At 39.1% G+C, this 23,326-nt stretch overlaps 1 protein-coding gene across 1 annotated transcript in view; it reads right to left on the bottom strand.

Moving 5' to 3' along the window:
• Window positions 1-238: 238 nt before the first annotated feature.
• Window positions 239-23,326, bottom strand: part of LOC149775660 (peroxisomal membrane protein 2-like) — a 31,556-nt gene continuing 8,468 nt past the window's right edge. Inside the window, exons 2-5 of the mRNA XM_089943690.1 lie at window positions 16,447-16,548; window positions 13,477-13,657; window positions 3,111-3,230; window positions 239-1,666 (exon numbers count right to left, since the gene is read on the bottom strand). Coding sequence (XP_089799816.1) covers window positions 1,580-1,666; window positions 3,111-3,230; window positions 13,477-13,657; window positions 16,447-16,548 — 490 coding nt within the window. The 3' untranslated portion in view covers window positions 239-1,579. The remainder of the gene's footprint in view (window positions 1,667-3,110; window positions 3,231-13,476; window positions 13,658-16,446; window positions 16,549-23,326) is intronic.

Raw genomic sequence — 23,326 nt, forward strand, 5'->3', positions numbered from 1 at the left:
GTCCTATTAAAGTTAGACTCAAAGTTTCATGACTTTTAGGTTGAGATAGTTTTATATATATGTTGTGAATAAAAGGCCTGGTCTTTTTATATTCAAGAAAAATACTGTGATTAGTTTGATCCAATGAGTCGGAGTAGAATTTATTAAATGCATAGCAAGAACACATTATGCAACATTACTCACTGAATTAAGATGATAACCAGTTCTGAATGTGATAAATGAACAACAAATACATACCTGTATAAGAATAAGTTTAATGCAATTATTACCATGGTAACCGTAAAGCAAGCAGAGTTTTAAAAGCACACACTTGGACAACAAACTGCTTTGCAATGTATCATCACAATGTGTATTTTGACCTGCATGTTAAATGGTTGGCAAAAGAAATGCAACTTACAGATCTTTTCCACTAATGTTTTATGATGGTGATGATCTATATGATGAAGTATGATGAATATATTAATGTTTTATTTATAATACCATCATCAAATATCCCCACCCCCACCTTGACCTTATACAGTATGACATAGCTCATTTCTGGCCCTTTATTTCTGAAACTCTTACTCAAACTCCAAACACTCTGAGAATGTATAATGTTTTATAGAACAAAACTAGAACCACAAAACTTTCTTAACATGCATCATTCTATAAGACCCAAGTTCTAATAGCACAGGTGTTCCCGAAGTTTCACTGATATCTCTGATTTTGGCATTTTGAGCCTGAGCTTGTGGTTTTACTCAAATGGGCTCAACAATATCTGCCTAGGTCTTTAACATCTCAAACTAAATTTAATATCATTGGAAGCTGCCGATATTTTTATGTTGTGGTTGTTTCAAACCATAAAGTTAAACATCCAAAATCAATGATCCATCCATAGCCAAAATATTAAATAATCAATGTTCATATTCACCAACTTACTAATCGCTGATGAGAGGAGTTGAACTGCACAGACCCAAATCTGTAATCACGTAATGCACTGGCTGATTACGGTTGCAGCTGGACTTGACTTACATGCTAGTACAAAATATAATGCATAAGCAAACATGTAAGTTTTCATAAATGACTAAAACTGATATCCATGAAAATAATTGTACAATGTTTAGCTTTTAAAATAATTAAACAAAATGTAAACAACATACTGTAAACAATCTCTTGATGACAGTTACATCTCACCTATGGAAATTTATGCCATGGTCTCTACAAAAAAGGGACTTAAAGTCCCTTCTGTGACTATAAATTATTTTTTTCACTTAAGTTCCTACACTGGGAGACAATGGAGGAATATTTTACAAATTAATCTAAGAAAAACTTTTTTAAAGTCTAAATTATTGCAAAGACTACAAAATGAGTTGCCCATAAATAAAACCATTACATACATAAACATCTAGAATTTGTTCAAACATTAAAACTCAGAATTTCCCAGAACAAAAAAATCTGACTAGGTCCCCAAATACATGTAACACTTGCAACACACTTCTTGACAAGGAGTTGGGTAAAAAAATAATTTTTGTTGTGTAATGTTATGGCATTTTCCAGGTAAATGAAGTAATATAAAAATCTGTCCCATCAACTATGCCATTTATTTTCCGATTGGTGTTTGACGCCTTTTGACAGCAACATATATGGAGAAGAACAGGGCTATCACATTTCCAAACAAAACTCGATACTGAAAAAAAAGAATTTTTTTTATATAAAAAAATACATTTTTTCTAGCAATGGTGGCAAAAAAGAACTTCAATCATTATTTCCAGTAATGGTGTCTGTTTTATAACAATATAGCATCATTTGTAAATTTAAAAAGCCGTTATTAAATTAGCTCACCTATCTATTTAGAGCTACTTGAAAAGCCACTTAAAGAATCCATGGCAATATCTAATGGCAGATTGGCATTTGTTTATACCTGAAAACTCTCTTAATACAGTAATCCTTTCTGCTAACTTTGATTGCAACTGGTCAAGTAGTTTCTTTAAAATAGAATATGAAAATAGCAGCCTTTGAAGATGATGCAGGGATTCAAGACAGATGAGGTATAGATGCATGAAAGATGATGCCAGGATGCATGTCAGATGACACAGTAATGCATGTCAGATGATGCAAGGATGCATGTCAGATGATGCATGGATGCATGACAGATGATACAGGGATGCAAGATATGATGCAGGGATGCATGACAGATGATATTGGAATGCACGAAGGATGATGCCAGGATGCATGACAGATGATACTGGGATGCATGACAAACAATGCAGGGATACTTGACAGATGATGCCAGAATGGATGCATAACATATGATGCCAGGATGTATGATAGATGATACCAGGGTGAACAACAGATGATACCAGGGTGAACAACAGATGATACTGGGGTGCATGACAGATTATGCTGGGATGCATGACAGATGATGCCAGGATGGATGTATGATAGCTGATATCAGGGTGCATGACTGATGATGCTGGGATGCAAGACAGATGATGCATGGTAAACAATATCACATTCCCGAATCCCAATGATTTACACATCTCTCTTTTCATGCAATGTGTGGCATATTTACTTTTTACTCTGTATCTATGCTGAAATTAGCTTACTGTTAAAGTTGGTTTATTATGTTTGCCACATTTTCAATGTTTAAGCTGATATAAACACATTTTTATTTCATCAAAACAGGAAAAGCTGCTGGACTTTGCAATATTCCTTAGGTCTTAAGGACACTTGTTTTGGATCTGTTAAAACACAAATGTTAAATAAAAAGTGCAGCCAAAATTGACTCGATCCAAAAACATCTTTACAAACTGATAAGACATATAATGGTCCTATGTGTTATGGGTCACTTAAGTCTCATCAAGCATGTAATCTAGTACATATTTCTTTCTAGTTATAATTGTAAATATATCTTCCTGTTCAATCCCTCTGTTTTGTTTCACATTTCTGCAGATATTTTCATCTAAAAAGTGCAATATTATCATTCAACTGAGACACAGTGTGATGGGTCAAATTAGTGTGGTCCAGAGGTCAAAATCATGGGTTCTGGACATGCAGTTAGAATTTTTTTTAAAAATTGCATTTAGATTATGAACTAAATACATAGAAATCTTGCAAAATGCATTTCTTACCTTCATTGGTACATATCTGAAATTGATGTACTGAATGATAGTAAATACTCTCCAGTTCATTTTTAGGATTGTCCAGAAAGTTGCCTTCACTTTTTTCAAGGCAACCTCAGTCCCTTGACCCTAAAAGAGAAAAGTGTCAGTCAAACATTTCAGTGCAATAGTAAGAATAATACTTTATGATAGATGGAGCATGGATCCTGCTTTGGGTTTCATGTATAAGAATCCATCCTCAAATGTTGACTGGAATGAAGATTTTGAATTTCAAATAGAGAAAATTATAAATGAAAAGAATTTTACATTATTAGGTGACATAATTAGGGACCTTCTAAATGAACAAATAAAGAAACATTGGTTGGATTTTGTTGAACCTTTAGGGATTTCACTAGTCAAAGAAACCACTAGGGTAACATCATTTCAAAAACACTTATAGACTATATGTACACAAATAGTAAAGAAAATGTTTAAAGAGTTTCTTTTCCAAAATTGTTTTAAGTGATCATTTTGCAACTTTTCTCAAAATAAAATACAAGAACAATGTAGGAGAAAAGAATGTTCATAAATCTATTGCACAGAGGTCTTTTAAATCTTTGAATAATGAACATTTCTTCAAGTATTTAGACAAAAATACCCTGGGACACTATCAAAATGTTTGATGATACAGAAGATATTTTAAGCACATGGCCTGATAAATTTTTGGAAGTTGTTAATAAACTTGAAGCCACATGGATTTAAATATGACCATCGACCTGGACAGGTCACTACAGAAATTTAAATACTATGAGAGATGAGATGACTTGAAATCTGGGTAATGAAGAGGTATACAAAATCTGGAGAAATAAAGTAAACAAAATGATTAAACAAACAAAGAGAAACCACTACCAAAAAATTCTTGATGACAAGAAAAAACAACAACATATATCATCCCTAATTAATGATGGAACCATGTCTATGACCCATATGACACTGCAAATGTTTTCAATGAATTCTTTGTAAACATTGCCTCTGAGACTGCAAAACACAAGTTAGACTGATCATTCTGAACAAAGTAATTTTTTTTCCACAAAACTTCCTAACGATACAAAATTTGAAATCGAAGAAATAAGTTCAGAGTTTGTTTGCAATTACCTCAAAAACATAGATGTTTCTAAATCTACAAAACTTGATATGATAGGTCCAAGACTTGTTAGGCAGCTGCATCTGCAATTGCTGATAGTACAGTTTTACCATTCTGTGTAGTCACAGTGTGAAAACAAGTCAATTTCACCAATTTTGGAAAACTGCCAAAGTAACAACACTACATAAAGTGTGATCAAAAGTGGACATGAATAACTACAGATTAATATCAATTCTTCCATCCCTTTCCCAATTACTAGAAAAGCATGTACACTGTTTTTTATGAACTATCTCAATGATCACAATCTACTTCAATAAATTAATTTGCTTTCAAAATGATCATTCCTGTGAAACTGCACTTATCTGTATGATTGACAAGTGGGTGAAAGTTAGTTGGTACTGTAATGATTGATTTTCAAAAGGCTTTCAACCTAGTAGATCACAAAATTCTTTCTGAAAAGTTAAAATCTATTAATGTAGTGAAGATAATCTTAAGAGGTTCACATCCTATTTGAGCAATAAGGTCTCAACCGTTTAACATTAAATGGACATTTATCTGAAACTAAAATGACAAATTGTGGAGTACCACGAGGTTCTATCTTGGGGCTCTTGTTATTTGTTCTGTCCATAAATGACCTACCCCTAAAAATAGGAGATGCAGTCTCATCAACTGACATGTATGCTGATGGCACTATCTTTTTAATGCTCAAACCTACTGAAGCTGAAAAGAAAACCAAACTGCTCTTAACAGACTTCAAATACGGTGCAAGGAAAATGGTATGATCCTCAATACGGACAAATGTGTGTGATTTGGATATTTAACATAGCTTTAAAAAATTTCAGTCATATTGCTATGATGTCTGCAGTGTCGCAGTTTACAGTAATGTCTAGCACTTGGGCATCATGTTGCAGACATGTAGTATGATGTCCGACCCAGTCACATTATCCTGACACCAGGCTGACCAGTCCTAACACTAACCTTTTAATGCTGAGTACCTAGCGAGACAGCTGCCTGCATGATTTTCTTAATAAGTCTTTGGTATGACTCAGCTGTTGTTTGAACCTGCGACCTCCTGCGTCCGAGGTGGATGCTCTAATCACTAGGCCATCTTAGTGGTCCCAAAAGGACAAAACAAAAGTTTTGTTGATAACTACATGGCAGAAAAAAGACAGATTGCAAAGCAATATGCTGCATGTTTTCTATGACAACGCTGGTCTGAAAATGACGTGTTTAGATAGAATTCTTGGGATATTTATAGATAATAACTTGCAGTGGTCTCACCATATAAATTACACTTGAAAGAAAATAAACACCTTTTACAAAAAAGTTACATTCAACCACACTTTGACTACCGTAATATAATTTGAGGACAACATAACTGCTACAAATATGAGAAAAATTTCCAGACTCCAGGAAAGGGAATGTAAAATAATTCTTAATCATCAAACAGAAAATGTCAAACTGCAATGCTTGCATTCAAAGTATTACCAATACATGAAAGAATATTTTTGAGAAAGGCCAAAATAATGTTCAAGGTGTTTACACACCATTTTCCAGGAAAGTGAATCTACTGGTACCCAAAATCTGTGATTATTAAAAGGGCAAAATTAGGAGCTATTACAAATTAGCTTTCAATTTTCAGGTGCACTTGTTTGGAATAACATTCCACATGATATTAAATCGGCTACAGGAATCTCTTCCTTCCACAATAGGTGTATCTGATTGATGAAATCATAAGAAAATGGTGTACATTTTCATTTCTGCTGCAATGTAGCATTTATACGAATAATTGTTTATAAAGATGTGTGTGTGTGTGTGTTTGTGTGTGTGTTATTATTATTAGTGTGCATCTTAAGCAAACATAATAGACGGCCTCAAGGTAGATTAGTTTCTCATTTGTAACAAACTGAGTCACCCTCTGAAAAAAAAAACCTTTATTATTATTAGTAGTAGTAGTATCTAAGTCTGGAAAGAGAAGTGATAATGAACTAAATTATCAAATTACTCCATTTCTGACAATTTTCAAGAATTTTCCCCATAACCAGGCATCAGACAAAAGGGTAAAATTTAAAGGTACATCTACAGATACCACATATCTAGCTTACTGAGAATAATATAGCTGAATAAGGGTCAGTGATCCACTTCAATTCACAATAATTCTTGGCACATGTAACTACATTGTTGAAACTGTTTTGAACAAGTACCTTCTTATAAATGAAAAGGTTGCAGCCAAGCAAGCTAATCAACTGACCAATAAATGGGTTACTGCCAAGCAAGCTAAATCATCCGATCAATGAATAGGTTACTGGCTAGAAAGCTAAATCAATTGACTAATAAATGGGTTGCTGAGAAGCAAGCTATATCAAATGACCAATAAATAGGTTACTGCCAAGCAAACTAAACCAAATGATCAATAATAGGTTACTGTCAAGCAAGCTAAATCAACTGACCAATAAATGGGTTACTGCCAAGCAAGCTACATCAACTGATTAATAAATAGGTTACTGCCAAGAAAGCTAAATCAACTGACCAATAATAGGTTACTGTCAAGCAAGCTATATCAACTGATCAACAAATAGGTTACTGCCAAGAAAACTAAATCAAATGACCAATAAATGGGTTACTGCCAAGCAAGCTATATCAACTGATCAATAAATAGGTTACTGCCAAGAAAGCTAAATCAACTGATCAATAAATGGGTTACTGCCAAGCAAGATAAACCAAAAGAAAGAGTTTGTTATTAAGCAAGCTAAATCAACTGACCAATGAAAGTGTCTGTTATACATGTTAGGCAATCATTATGATGCATTACACAATTCAAATATAAAAAAACTTGTGTGTGAAAGGTTTAATGGAGATCGTATTCCTAATATTCAACATGTAATTGTCCATGAAGGTCATGTTAAACATTATTCCCAACTATCTTCCAATGTAAATTGAATAAACAATCTTAATGGATCAGGTTTCTATTCAGCTGTGTCCAATCATAGAGAGCAATATATAATTTTTTGACTAGCTACATATACCAAAGCTTGACATGGAATAAACTGCATCAACGACCCTTGATGCCCTCATAAACAATGTCTGGATAAATATGTAGGGGCTTTTTTTTGGGGGGGGAGTAAAACTAATTTTAATTATGCAATACTTACCCATAGCTATCATTTATCTTTCTTTTTCATGCCTAAAAACCCCACATCGTCCATTTGATGTGCATTCATCCTCTCTTAGAGTGAAGAATTGTCAGTATGATGCAATTCCGTGTGCAACTCACCTTGTCCTTGGTATGTTATGTACGAAACAAGCACAGGTAGTTCATCATTTTTACAGATGACTTATACATCAGGACATCAGAGTGGGGTGGGAGGAGGGTATTTGACATTACCTATGGATAATTATAATTAATTACATTTTAATAGCAGCAATAGTTTACCGATAGCTATTGTTTAGCTAAATTTGTCTGTGAGGAGGGTTGGCTGATGCTCCATTAAACTAAAGAAAAAAAATCGGGGAAAATGGTAAGTACTCACCAGAGGTCCATGATATGGAATGTTGGTAATTTTGGGGCCACATGTTGTGCTTTAATGATGGGACCAAGAGAAAAAAATGCCTGTGCTTTGTTGTTATAACAAGCGGAAGTAACAGGAAGAAAGGTAGTATGGGAATGCCAAAATCCTGCCATCATGATGTCCTAAAAGGAGGATTGATTAAGGTAGGCTCAGGAGGAAGTAATGGCTCAAACCTCATGGGCTTTAAGGTCTCGATCAGTAAGAGACTGGTTCACTCTTTTGATCATCATGACAATCAGTTGTGAAATAGTGGCAGCTGAAATGTCTATGGAGCCCATGAGATGCTTCCTACTCTATCTTAGTCTGATTAGTCTTTCGCCCCTACACTCAAGTCTGACGATCGATTTGCATGTCAGAATCGCAATGGACCTCCACCAGAGTTTCCTCTGGCTTCGTCCTACTCAAGCATAGTTCACCATCTTTCGGGTCCTTAAGATAGAAATGGAGTGCTCTCATGGAACAAAAAATCTGTATCATCCACAGCACAAATATGACTGAGACTAAGGATTTCCATTGGTCAAACAGCTATTGAAATGCATTGATATTTGGCTAAAAATCACAGCTGACAAAGGAGGGAAACCAAATCATAATTCCAATTAAACTGGAGACAGCCAGTGTCAAAAGATATGGCATGAACCTCACTTCCTCGTTGGGCTGAGGTAGAAACACAGTCTTGAGAGTGAGGTCCTGAAAAGCCTCCTCACTCAATGGTTCATAGAGATTTTTAGTTAATGACCATAAAATACAAGAAATATTCAATCCAGGCATAAGAGAGCATGAGACAGATCACTGCAGCTCAAAATACTTAATAAGATTGGCAAGGTGTGAATCCAAACAAATTACTGTGCTTTGAGAGAACTGAATTGTCTTTGAAATGGCAGCTCTACAGTCCTTATAGTGGATACAGAGTATTTTTTATTTTCAAAGAGAAACAAAGGAAATCATTAACAGAAGTTATATAGGGACAGCTAGGATCAGCACATTTCCTGCTGCAACAATCACAGAAGATTCTCCACCTGGCATCATAGACCTTGGAATGTTGAATGTCTCCTGCCTGAATGATGCAGTTGACAACTCAGCCCAAACATCTGTTCTGCAGAAAGAACGCTTGAGATAAGTCAAGCACGAAGGTGGAGAATTTGTGGTCTGTTGTGGAAGAAGGATCCTTGGTGTTGTGACAGAATATCACTTCTGTGAGGGTCAAGAACTATAACTAATGGGTCAAGCAATCAACAAGTCAAGAAGATTGTTGAACCACAAGTGCTGAGACCACAGTGAAGTTCTGACTTTTAGAAAACTTGAGGAGTCAGTTGGAAGGGTGGGAAGGTGCAAGTGAACAGCCGATCCCAATGGAGAATGAAAGCATCCAGAGCCCATACTCCTTGATCTGGGATAGCAGAAATGTCAAATGTAAGTCTGTTGTTGAGCCTGGTTGCAAATAGATCCACTAGGGACTTTTCCCACAGCAAAAAAATGAACTCTGAAACAGAGTGGTGAACAGTCCATTTTGTGAGGATGGCTCTGCCAGTTCTGGAAAGACTGTCTGCCAAAACATTCTTCTTGGCCGGAATATGCTCAACTTTGAGTGCAGTGCAGAAGGTTCCAGACTTCCACACAAAGATAATGGGGCATGTGTTTCTCCTTGATGTTGGAGATAAGCTACAATGGATGTGTTGCCAGAGGAGACCTTTCTAGGTTGTTTAAGTGGTGTGATCATTCGGATGGTCCCAAAGACCCTGTAGAATTATGCCTTCTGTTTCTAAATGAGTGGCCTAACCAGAATCTGACATGTCTGTGAACAGACAGGAGTGGGGGGTTCAGGTATGTGCATGGGGACTCCAATCATGAATCTCTGAGGATTCATCCACCACTGAAAATAGTGATGAAATGCTGGTCCCTGAATTATCAGTGTTGATAGAGAAACTTTGTGAGGTTTCCATCTTGTGAGAAGGAGAAACTGTAAAAGTTCATATGAAGATGTCCTAATAGAACCACATTGGCAGCAGTGTTCAAGGTTCCCAGACAAAGAAGATTTTACTCATAGCATCCCTAGCATAGCCGGTGTTCAAACTTTCCAATCCAGTGGAACTATAATTTCTGGTTTGTGAGAAAATTCATCCTCATGTAAATGAAGTCTTGTGATGGAGTGAGTTCTGACTTCTCAAGGTTGGGCAAAAGGCCAAATCGAGTTACCACAGATGTTGTGTCTGTCATACAAATCCTAATGAAAGGACTGGATTTAAACATTGTGGATTAGCCAATCATTGAAATACTGGATAATTTGTATTCCCTGTAAATGGAGGTATAATGCTACTATTTGGATAACCTGGGGGAAAACTACAGGTGTGGAAGAAATTGTAAATGGCAGGTCCCAGAATTGAAAAACTTCCTGGCTGGTCTAAGTGATGAGAAATATGGGGATGTGTACATAGGCTTCCTGAAGGTTGATGGAGATTGCCCAATTGGATGGTCAAAGTGCATTCTTCATTGAGGAGGTGGTCTCCATCTTGAAAGGTTTTTCTAGAAGAAATAAGTTTAAAGGGGAGAGGGAGAGGTCAATTATAATGTGAAACTTTCCACTTTTCTTGGTGACCAGAAGATACATAAATAGAAGGCAGATGCCAGGTCATTCAGGAGGGCCCAGAGTGGCTGAGTGATCTAAAGTGCTCAGCATTATGGATCACTGTCTTCTTATACCTGTCTGCATGGGTTTGAGTCTAGGGCTCAGACAATGTGGGTATGTGAGAAAGCCTGCCAGTAGCTTATTGTGGGTCAGTGGTTCTTTCTGGGATATTCCCTGGTTTTTCCTCCATCATTTATACCGGCCGCCATGAAAAGCCTATCTTGTGCCAACAAATGGCATTAAACCATATAACAACAACAACAACAGATCATTCAGGACCCTCTCAATTGCCATTTTTGTTCAATCATTAGGCTGGATTGGTGGAGAAAGATGGTGGTCCTGATAGATGAGGCAGTTCCCAAAACTGGAGTCAGTACCCCTTATTCACTATAAGGGATCAAGGTGAACTCTGACAGGAATGTCTGGGTGAGGGATTTGTGACAAGAGAGGTTCAGGTCCCTAGAGATGTCCCCTTCCTTTCCAGGTTCTTTGTGTTTCTGTTTCTGGGAGCCAGAGGGACAAGAATGAGGAGCTCCATTTTGAGGTTGCAATACTGGCTGGGGCTGCGTCTGTTTGAAGATCTTGACAGAAAGCCCTTATGGGTCATTCACATTGACACTTGCTAGCCAATGTGATGGACCAGTAGTGGATGTGAAGGATCTATGTTGATGATCCAACAAATCTTGAGATGCCACACTATGAATGAGGCCTCCGAACAGACTCTCAGCTTCAAGCAGAGAAGCCCTAAGGAGAGGTTTTTACTATGATCAATTAGTACCTTTGAGGAGTCCAAAGCAATGTCACAGCAGATGTGAGGTTCTGCTAACAAAGCCATAGAAACAGAAAATGCATGCTGAGATGTCTTGGCCACCACTTCCAACATGTGTTGAAGAGTGGCTGGGTTCAAGGAGGCTTCTCTCAGCAGACGAAAAGAGGCAGTTGAGATGAGGTGGGCATGTGAAGCTATGATGACGAAATTGGACTTTCTGTTTCATAGCTTCAATATCTTTTAAGTTGGAGAGGTTTCATGGACCACTTTGGCAAAAGAGACAAAGGGTCGCAACGTTCAGGAGGGAAAGGCCCACCCTTGATGTTGTCAAGAAATATTTAGGCCCATCAAAAACCTCTCAGCAATTTTCTCAATTGTAAAAGAATGAAGAAGGAGGAGGTCTGGTTGAGGTTGAGCCCTTGAGATCTTTACTAGACTGGAAAGGATCTTTATGGACTGTGTGGCAGAATTGGTGCACATGTCATGGCATAAGAGGCAATAGGTTTTATTTATTGCCTTGTCAAAAGACCATAACATCCACATCTAACAAACACAAAGGAGTGGGCATAACAACAGCCATCACTTGTACTTCCTCCATGTTAAACTCATCTGAATCTACCAGAATGGAGGTAGCATCATTCAGAACACAACTGGAGAGAGTGTGGGCATCACCAAGTCCCTAGGAGGTGAAGAGGGTATAGGAACACTCTGTGCTAACTCCCATGCTGCAACTTGGTGAGTAGGGGCTAAAGGAGTGGCATGAGCTGGAGAAAGATGAAAACATCTGTCAGTCCTGGAAGAAGCAAAGCCTCTAGTCTTCTTAATGGTTTCCACCCAGTGATGAGGAAATGGCAGGACATGAACCATAATATTGCCTCTGTTATGAGGGCAAGATCCAAAAGCCCCAGGATGCAAACATGACCAAGGCCCCTGAGGTGAATGGCCCCATATCCCATATGGATTCATTTGGATAACAGGAAAGGGGAGATACAGATCCGATCCCCTAGCCTATTCTGAGCCTGCTAGTTAGACTCCCAATGTTAAAAATGAAGTGCTTGAGAATGGATTGGGGACAATTCAGTCAGAATCCCATCCCTGTACTATGAGGCCTTAGTGTGAAGATCACAGGATACAGGATAGTCAACTTGTACATCTGGAACATTTAATACAGTCTGAATGACAGTCACAAGAAGATTCTTGTGGCCACACTTTCCCACAGGCTGTGTTGACATTATTCCTTAATATAGTAAATAAATTAAACAATTTATAATGTTACATACAGGGCTAACAATGGGGGGGGGGTACCAGGGATATATCCCCAGGGCTTGGGTCCATAAGTGGGCCTCGGTCGAACAACACTTTTTAATTTTATAAAAGAATTTTCTTTTGGAACAAGAACTAGGAGAGGCCCGGGTGTTTCTTACCCAAGGGCCCATGATCGCTCTCTACAGCCCAGGTCACATATAATTCATCTTGTTTGTATGTACCACCTATGGAGTACATCTCTGTGTTCTCTATAGATGTAGTAAACAGTAGTATAAATTTACCAATCTTTGTTTCCATGTAAGAAAGAGAGTTCTTAGTGTTTTATACAGCTTTTATTGAATAAAGGATGTATGCATGCATACATAGAATAGCAAATGTGAAAAAATTCAATGCATTGAATCAAATATCTAGTATAGATACAGTATGCAATGTGGTTCTAGAAGTGTCAATCTAGACTGAAGAACACACAGTGTTAGTTAGCAAGCTGTCATTATTCCTTGCATACAGTGACTTACCGGTACCTAGATATAAAATGATTTAGATACTAAGTATATCTAACCCCTGTGGGTGTACACGAAGTAATCCCAAGTCCCTGAAGGAACTGAAACTAGAGGGTAAAGGTTAACAAGTAAAGATTTGGGGAAAAAATGAACAGATAATGTAACACCATTAGAGATGAATTATTGTAAAGGCCAGGCTGCAATTGCAGTTTAAAAAAACACTGCTAAAAGCAAATTTTCTCTGGTGATTTTGACACATGTCTGATCACATCAACATCCTTGAAAAAGATGAACAATCTCTGCTTCTTTCACTCATAACATACCAAGAACAAGGTGAGTTGCATAAGGAATTGTGTCATACTGACAATTCTTCGCTCTAAGGGAGTATGTATGCATATCAAATGGATGGTGTGATTTTTTGGCAAGAAAAAGAAAGCTAAACAATAGCTATGTGTAAGCTATTGAGTCTATTTAAAAAAAGGTTTCATTGTACTTCAAATACTTTGCTAACCTATCTACACATACCTCCAGGATTGCAATAGCATAGAGGAATACCAGAAGATATGGTGGTGCAAGAATCAACCGGTCAAAAATGATCATCTTGGCAATATCCGAGTTCTTCAGTGGAGCCATCTTGTCCTTTTTGGGGAACAGCTTGTCAAGGAGAAGGTAGAAGTTATGAAAAAGTGGCCCCGTTATAAAAAATCTGAAATGTAGAAAACAGTCTGATGTATACCTGTAAGATAGGATGTTAGTCCAATCTGACAAAAATACATGTCTCCATTGACTTTTGAAGTAGAAATTAGAAGTTCTGGTGTATTAAACAAACTGGTGTTGGGATCAGATCTGAATAGTTGCTCTGATATCAATCAAAACTACATCAGAAGAATTCCAAGGAATGCTTTGTCTTCTATGCTCCAACAGGCATAAATAAAACACTTAACAAAATCATAAGAACAAGAAAAGTAGGTCACTGTGACATGCTTTGTCCATGGTGAGTAGCATCATCTATGATGAATATACCCATAGTTTCATTACTGTCCATATACATAAAACAGTACCAGAGAAACTGAGCTAGATTACCAATTAATAATATGTGAAAAGTAGGTCACTGTATCCTACATGTGACAGGTAATGAGTAATAACCTCAGTTATAAATATACTCATGAAGTTTCAAAACTGTATATAAAACAGTGTCAGAGAAACAGAGGTAACTGCAGCATCTTAATGTAATCAATGGAACACTAAAAGCAGGTTAATGTGAGCTATTTTTCCCATGGTTATTAGTACACTCCAAGATAAATACTGCTCCTTCTTTATAACAATATTCAAAGAAGCAATAAAAGTGACCCACATTATGGGTGAGAGAGCCTTATACTCAGGGCCATCCTAAGAGACAGATGACATGGACAACCACCCAGGGAATGCCATTTCTGGAGCTTGCTGTATTTTGTTTTGGGGGTAGGGTGGGAGGTGGGTGTTCCACTGCCTATTGTACTGTTTTGTCCAGCACAAACTGTTTATACTCAGGAATGTTGAACAAGGCTATGTCCCAAAGTGTTTCTAAACATAAAGAAAGGGTATTCAATGATTTTAAATGCACTGTAATTGGTTGTCATTACCCAATAAATAAAAATAAATTGAACTAAGTTATGCAGCAATGATATAACAAAATTTGACCACATTAATGGGATCAATGACCACATTAATGGGACCCATAATCATTTAAAGGGTTCCATGACCGTATAATGGAATCCATGACAATTCAATGGAATCAATGACCATATTAATTTGATCCATGACAATTTAATAGGATCCATGACCATATTAATGGGACCCATAATCATTTAAAGGGACCCATGACCATATTAAGGGAATCCATGACCATATAATGGAATCCATGACAATTCAGTTGAATCAATGACCATATTAACTGGATCCATGACAATTTAATAGGATCCATGACCATATTAATGGGACCCATAATCATTTAAAGGGACCCATGACCATATTAAGGGAATCCATGACCATATAATGGAATCCATGACAATTCAATGGAATCAATGACCATATTAACTGGATCCATGACAATTTAATAGGATCCATGACCATATTAATGGGACCCATAATCATTTAAAGGAATCCATGACCATATTAACACAATCCATGACCATATAATGGAATCCATGACAATTCAATGGAATCAATGACCATATTAACTGGATCCATGACAATTTAATAGGATCCATGACCATATTAATGGGACCCATAATCATTTAAAGGAATCCATGACCATATTAACACAATCCATGACCATATAATGGAATCCATGACAATTCAATGGAATCAATGACCATATTAATTGGATCCATGACAATTTAATGGGATTCATGCCCATATTAATGTGACTCATGATCATTTAAAGGAATCCATGACCATATAAGGGAATCCATGACAATTTAACAGAATCAATGACCATATTAAAGGGATATATGACCATTTATTAGGACCTATGACCATTTTTGTGATCCATGACAGTTTAATGGGATTCATGTCCATATAAGGGAATCCATGACAATTTAATGGAATCAATGACCATATTAAAGGGATACATGACCATTTAATAGGACCTATGACCATTTTTGTGATCTATGACAATTTAATGGGATCCATGTCCTTATAAGGGGATCCATGACAATTTAATGGGATCCATGTCCATATAAGGGGATCCATGACAATTGTAATAAGCTAGTAATAAGAGTGGTATTGGTATTAATGAGGCGTGTTATAGCGAAGAACACCTGAATATCCATTCAGTTTCATGATTACCATTCAGTTTCAAGAATATCCAGTTTCACGATTTTCCATTCAGTTTCATGATCATCCATTCAGTTTCATGATCAACCATTCAGGTTCATGATCACCCATTTAGGTTCATGATCACCCATTCAGTTTCATGATTATCTATTCAGTTTCATTATTATCCACTCAGTTTCATGATTATTCACTCAGTTTCATAACTACCCATTCAATTTCATGACTACCCATTCAGTTTCATGATTATCCACATAGGTTCATGAAAATTCATTCAGGTTCATGATTACTCACTGAGTTTCATGATCACCCATTTAGTTTCATGATTATCCATTCAGTTTCATGATCTACCATACGGTTCCATGATTATTCATTCACTTTCATGATCATCCATTCAATTTCATGATTATCCATTCTGTTTCACGATTATCCATTGTTATCCATTCAGTTTCATGATTATCCATTCAGTTTCATGATTATTGATTGTTGCCCAGGACCTAGACAGAATGGTTTAGATCTATTAGGCTGTATAGGTTTTTATGTGTTAATGATGATGTAAACACTGACAAACAGTACTGTCTGATGCATTGGATAGTACAACAGCTATTCTACTTTATATAGATAAGCTAATAATGTACAATAATATATAGAGACACTGCTTTTTTAAAAACTAATATTTACCCAAAAGAGGTGTATGCTGCGACACTCCTCCATGCTATTTTCCCATCTGGATTTGGGGCGATCTTCTGTGAAATGATATTACTCAGGAAGGAGATAGTACCACTGAAAAATGGAATATTGATTAATGTTTTAATCTCCATAATCATTAATATTTCATAATAAATGTAATGGGCCGACTATAGAGAACAACATATCTAATCTCAAATTAAGCAATCAGAAAACAAAGAAATATAAATCCATGTTTTCACACACACACACACACACACACACACCTGTATGAGGGTTCTGGACCACATTCATATGACACATCTGGATTTTCAGGAAGTCTCTTTGAAAAGCCATAAAACTCCCATTCTCCCACCTGGGTGATCATAAATCTCCAGTTTTTCTTAACACTATAACTTGAATAATTTCATATTTAATTTATTTGCCATAAAAAGGGCTTATATAGATGACAAAAACTTTTCCCTCAAAGAAAGTTGTGTTGTTGAAAAAAAAAAATCTATATACTAATGCAGAATACATCTGAGCTTTAGAAAAAAGTTTGTTTCACGAATCATATTCCTATTAATAGAAAAGAAACATAACAGACTATCATTATATACCCTTTAAACAAACTAGACTATCTACTGTTGTATACCGTAAAATAAATCATCTATCAATTTCAATCCTTTTAATGAAACAATGTATGAAGGGCATTTAATTTTGTCAAAACAAATACCACTTCAAAACTTGCATTCAACTGACTACAATTAAAAAGCCTGAGGAGAACTCGTCAGCTTTTAAATATTTCCCAAACAGCTTTGGAGCAAATATACAGTCTTGTCAATGACACCAAAACAACTCTGGGGCAAATATGCAGGCTTGTCAGTGACACCAAAATGGCTTTGGGGCAAATATACAAGCCTGTCGATGACACCCAAAAAGCTTTGGGCAAATATACTAGCTTGTCAATGACGTAAAAAACAGCTTTGGGACAAGTCTGCAGGCTTGTCAGTGACACCTACAGCTGCTTCAGAGAACCCCAAGCCCAGTAAAAAAAAATATTTTTTTTTTTACATCTGGGTTATTTAAAGTGTTCTCTCATTTAGGTGAAATATTGGTCATTATCACATAGTCATCAGGTTTAAGACTTTATTTTGCAGTTCTGACTAAATTATACACTTAATTAATTCTCTAAACGTATTATTAACATTTTTGAAGTTCAACATATTCATGGCAATTAATTAATCAGAGTGGCATTAATGTTTTACAAAATTACTGTGCTTATACCAGTAACACAGACAACAAACAAGTTCTTAATGTCATAAAACCAACAGCTATGTATAAATATTATATCTTTTAATTGCACTGAACTAGTCAAACAGTGGCAGTGTGAAGGTTTGAGGTACCTGGGGGCAAAGTTCTCTTGTGGCACCCCTATTTTCTACAGAGAACAGTCTGTATGTCAGTTGCTGACCTGCCTCCTTCCCCCCCCCCCCCATATAAGTTCTGCCAAGAACTATCAAAGTTACTCTAAGATGAATGTGAAACACTATGAAAAATTCAGCTGCAAATAAGAAAAATAAGCCTTCAAAGTCACCTGTAGTCTAGGGGCAATTGCCCGCTCTAACTCATCTCTCACACCACCACTGAACACCCACATAACAGGTACTTTCTACAATTAAAATGTGTTTCATATATCAAGCTGTGAAAGGTATTTTAGGCAGATCATTTGGAAATAAAGATTCAAAAGAAATACACAGTTTAGTTTATTTTCAATAACATTTGTCTCATACAAGTACAACAGTTCAATTTTTGAGATTCTTCACAGTCTCCCAAACAACAGTCTAAAAATATCACAAATCTGGATAATGGTTCCATTGGAAACAAGGCAGAAGTACAACAATCAATAATATATATATATATATATATATATATATATATATATATATATATATATATATATATATATATATATATATATATATATATATAGGGGGGTGCGTGGCCTGGGCCTGACGTCCCGCTTGCCAAAGGAAAGTGAAGCGTCTCTCATAGCCTCTCCTTCCCAGGTGTAGTGATCGCCGCAGGACCACTGTCTCGCTCTGCGGGGCAGGAGGTTACTTGCATATGGCCTCTCCTACACTATTGTGTCCACAGCAGCACCTTCACGCGGTGCCCCCTGTTTTAACAGAGCCTGCTGTGTGGCGCGACCGAGTACCCGGCGGTATAACTGGGTGGGCAGACTGGGCTCATTAGCCTTGGCAGGCAACCAGTCTAAGAGAAAGGAAACTCTGACCCCAAACCCGGGCAGATGAAGCTCGTTAACCTTGTCAGGCAGTTCATCTAGGAGAAGAAAACTCTGATTCAAAACCAACCAAGTCCCATCCATTGGATTATGGCTCCACTGCCTTGTGGATATCTTCGGGAGAAGGAAAGGCTACGGGAGTAAACCCAGACAGAAAATCAGGAGTGGAGCCCCTAAGGCGGCTGGGGGTCGACTACGACCTCCTTCCGGCAGCTCCTGCATCCAAACTGGTGCCAAATGTCATGCTCAGCATTCCTTTGGACCCCACCAGCAAGGACGAGAGGGGGATCCTGATGTCTGGGCAGCCCAGGATCTCCATATTCCACGCCCAGGCTTGCGCCCTGGAGAGGACAATCCAGTCTCGCTACTGAGTGAGGAAACAACACGGAAGCTGACAGTTTACGGGTTATAAGTCCCACCCGATTGGCATAGGGAAGGGGCGCCACGGGTCAGCTTTGATGGTGGGAGGGATCATCGTGTCCCACTGGCCAACTATCGCCCGCCTCAAGCCGGGCAGCCCCCGGTCAATAAGGTGTTGACCCGCCATCGTCTGCCTGCTCCAGTGGGTGTCTGGAGCTCAGTGTGTTGTTCAGCATGACAAGCAGACGGTAATTCCACACCAGACAAAAGAAACAAGAAACCAATAAAGAAGACTCCAGCTCTTCGATTTGCAAGCTGGAATGTGCGCACCATGTGTACAGGCATCTCCGACGACCTCAGAGAAGTGGACGACACCAGAAAGATGGCCATCATCGATAGAGAACTCACCAGACTAAATATCAGCATAGTTGCCCTCCAGGAAACCAGGCTCGCCTCTAGTGGCTCCCTCAGAGAGGAAAACTACACCTTCTTCTGGAAGGGTTGATAACCTGAGGAGCCCCGTCAGCACGGAGTGGGCTTTGCCATCAAAAACAATCTCCTGGCCTCGGTTGAACCTCCAACAGGGGCACTGAGCGTCTCTTGTCCATCCGCCTCACCACTACTTCAGGTCCTGTCAACATCATCAGTGTCTACGCCCCAACCCTCACGTCATCAGAAGACGTGAAGGATCAGTTCTATGGGCAGCTGGACGAACAGATCAAAGGATGCCCCAAAAATGAACCACTATTCCTCCTCGGCGACTTTAATGCCAGAGTAGGTGCGGACCATGAGTCCTGGCCTACCTGCCTCGGATATCGTGGCACTGGAAAGACCAACGAAAACGGCCAGAGACTGCTGGAGCTATGCACCTACCATGGCCTGTGCATCACAAACACCTTCTTCAAGTGTAAGCCACAACACAAAGTGTCATGGAAACACCCCAGATCTCATCACTGGCACCAACTCGACTTGGTCATCACCAGGCGCTCTGCCCTTAACAGCGTCCTCTCCACCAGAACCTACCACAGTGCAGACTGTGACTCCGACCATGCCCTTGTGAGCAGCAGAGTGCGACTACAGCCACACGTGCTACACCGCACAAAACCAAAAGGATGTCCTCGCATAAACACTGCACAGATGTCAGTCCCTGCCAAGGTGGAGGAGTATGTGTCTGCCCTGAACAAGGCTCTCCAGGACCTGCCTGAGTATGACGCTACAGCCAAGTGGAACGCCATGAAGGGTGCCATCTACAGTACAGCTATGTCAACGTTTGGCAAGAAGGAACGACCCAGCCAGGACTGGTTCAATGCACACCTATCAAGGATGGAACCACAAATCGAGGAGAAACGAAAAGCCTTCATAGCTTACAAAAAATGCCCTAATGAACGGACGCTTGCTGCTCTCAGAAGTGCCCGAAGTAACACCCAACGCATTGCTAGACAGTGTGAAAACGAGTACTGGCAACAACTGTGTGAAGGGATCCAGCGCAATGCCGAGTCCGGACACATCCAAGGCATGTACAGTGGCATCAAGAAGGCTCTAGGCCCTACAGTGAAAGGGGTCGCTCCCCTGAAATCCCTGACGGGAGAGAAGATCACAGACCGTGGGCAACAGATGGCCAGATGGGTGGAGCACTACTCAGAACTATACTCCAGAGAAACGTCAGTCACTGATGCAGCCCTCAGCAGCATAAAGAATCTGCCCACCATGGAAGAGCTCGACAAAGTGCCAACCTTAGAGGAGCTCAGCAAAGCAATCGACTGCCTTCCAAACGACAAAGCACCAGGTAGTGACAGCATCCCGCCCGAAGCTATCAAACGTGGAAAACCAGCATTGATTAAACCACTGCACAAGCTACTTTGCCGCTGCTGGGAGGAAGGAGTAGTCCCCCAAGACATGCGTGATGTCACAATTGTGACCCTTTACAAAAACAAGGGCGACCGCAGTGACTGTAATAATTACAGAGGGATCTCGCTCTTGAGTATTGTTGGTAAAGTGTACGCCCGCATCATACTCAACAGGCTGCAGTTGCTGGCAGACCGTGTGTACCCGGAATCACAGTGCGGCTTCAGAGCAGGCAGGTCGACGACAGACACGATCTTCTCCCTACGACAACTCCAAGAGAAGAGCAGAGAGCAAGGTCAACCACTCTACATGATGTTCATCGACCTCACCAAGGCCTTTGACTTGGTCAGCAGGAAGGGCCTTTTTGAACTTCTGAGTAAGATCGGTTGCCCCCCAAAACTCCTCAACATGATAATCTCTTTCCATGCAGATATGAAGGGAACAGTCCTGTATGATGGATCATCCTCAACTTCCTTCCCAATTAACAGTGGTGTGAAGCAGGGCTGCGTGCTGGCACCAACACTTTTTGGGATCTTCTTCTCCCTGCTCCTGTCCTACGCCTTCGACACGTCCACGGATGGCATATATCTACACACCAGGTCTGATGGGAGCCTGTTCAACCTGGCACGACTGCGCTCAAAGACCAAAGTGAGAGCTGTGCTCATCAGGGAGATGCTTTTTGCAGATGACGCAGCTCTTGTGGCCCACACCGAGGAAGCCCTCCAGAGACTGGGAGACCGTTTTGCTGTTGCCTGCACGCACTTTGGTCTCACAATCAGCTTGGAAAAAACAAATGTCAGCGTGCAAGATACCACCATTGCCCCTTCAATCAAAATCAACGGTGTCACCCTGGAAGCAGTCAACAACTTTACCTACCTAGGGTCAACCATCAGCAACACTCTCTCGATTGATATGGAGCTGGACAGAAGGCTTGGAAAGGCAAACACCATCATGGCTCGATTAACAAAGAGGGTTTGGGAAAACAACGCGCTGACAGAGCACACCAAGGTCCGAGTCTACCAGGCCTGCGTTCTTAGCACCCTTCTATATGGAAGTGAGACGTGGAGTACCTACATGAGGCAAGAACGCCGGCTCAACTCCTTCCATATACGGTGCCTAAAAAGCATCCTGAAAATCAGCTGGCAAGACCGTGTTCCACACAGCGAGATCCTGCAGCGTGCAAGTACCCACAGCATGTACTCCCTGCTAATTAAACGCCGCCTTCGATGGCTGGGTCACGTCCGACGCATGGAGGATGGAAGGCTGCCAAAGGACATCTTATATGGACAGCTGGCCACTGGCATGAGAAGAGTCGGACGCCCCTCACTCCGTTTCAAAGATGTGTGCAAGAGGGACATGAAGGCATGCAGCATTTCACCCGATGGCTGGGAAGAGCTGGCTGAGGACCGAGGCACCTGGAGACTGATGGTAAACAATGGCATATCAGTCGCTGATGCGAGGAGAGGCCAGTTGGTGGCAGAGAAACGTAAGAGAAAGAAGAACGCAACAGCAACCACAGTAATGCAGACTTCCCAGTATGTCTGCACCAACTGCAGTAGGGACTGTCACTCACGTATAGGCCTGCACAGCCACAGCAGACGTTGCCAACAGAGACAGGCAACACCCCAAGGGCGCTATTCGCATGGTCTTTCGAGACCGAGTCGCCAATGATGATGATGATGATGATATATATATATATATATATATATATATATATATATATATATATATATACATACACACATATATATAAACACACACAGACACAAGTATTGGCAGTTATGGTATAATTTTGATAATAGTATTTCTTAGCAGAAAAAGCTATGATAATGTTCCAGATCTTGCACAGACATGAATATATTCTTGTTAGCATACATTATGTTCTCAAGTAATAAAATTTCAATTGTGGGAGCAAAAGGAAATGTATATACAGGTGACACTCGCTATATGCCAATTTCGTTTAAGCGCTTTCATTTTAATACCACTTCTAATGAACAAATTTGTGCTGCAACTCATGTACAGCTCACATATGTATTGTATGCGTTAATTGAAAATGCATAAATAAACATAAATTGAAAATCTACCCAACAATTTTCTTCATCTACTAGTATCTTATAGGAGAATTACTTTCTATTTATGCCAATTTAAAACACATTTATGGTGTAAATCAGGTGTCACATGTACAATGTGAGCTTTCAAAATGGAATAATTTCAACAGTCTAAAGATTGTACTTGGTTCATACAATATTTATTCAAGAAAACATTCTTTAAACTAAACACTCTCTTTTCTACCATCCAAAAAAAAGTGTTCTGCCATCTCTGTTTCACTCCAGATCAGTAGATACTATTATATAAATCATTATCCCAAACTATCTTGAGCTTCTG

This window comes from Sinohyriopsis cumingii, chromosome 19, assembly GCF_028554795.1.
Source record: "Sinohyriopsis cumingii isolate HCF-2022 chromosome 19, ASM2855479v2, whole genome shotgun sequence".
In the NCBI taxonomy this organism is placed as follows: domain Eukaryota; kingdom Metazoa; phylum Mollusca; class Bivalvia; order Unionida; family Unionidae; genus Sinohyriopsis; species Sinohyriopsis cumingii.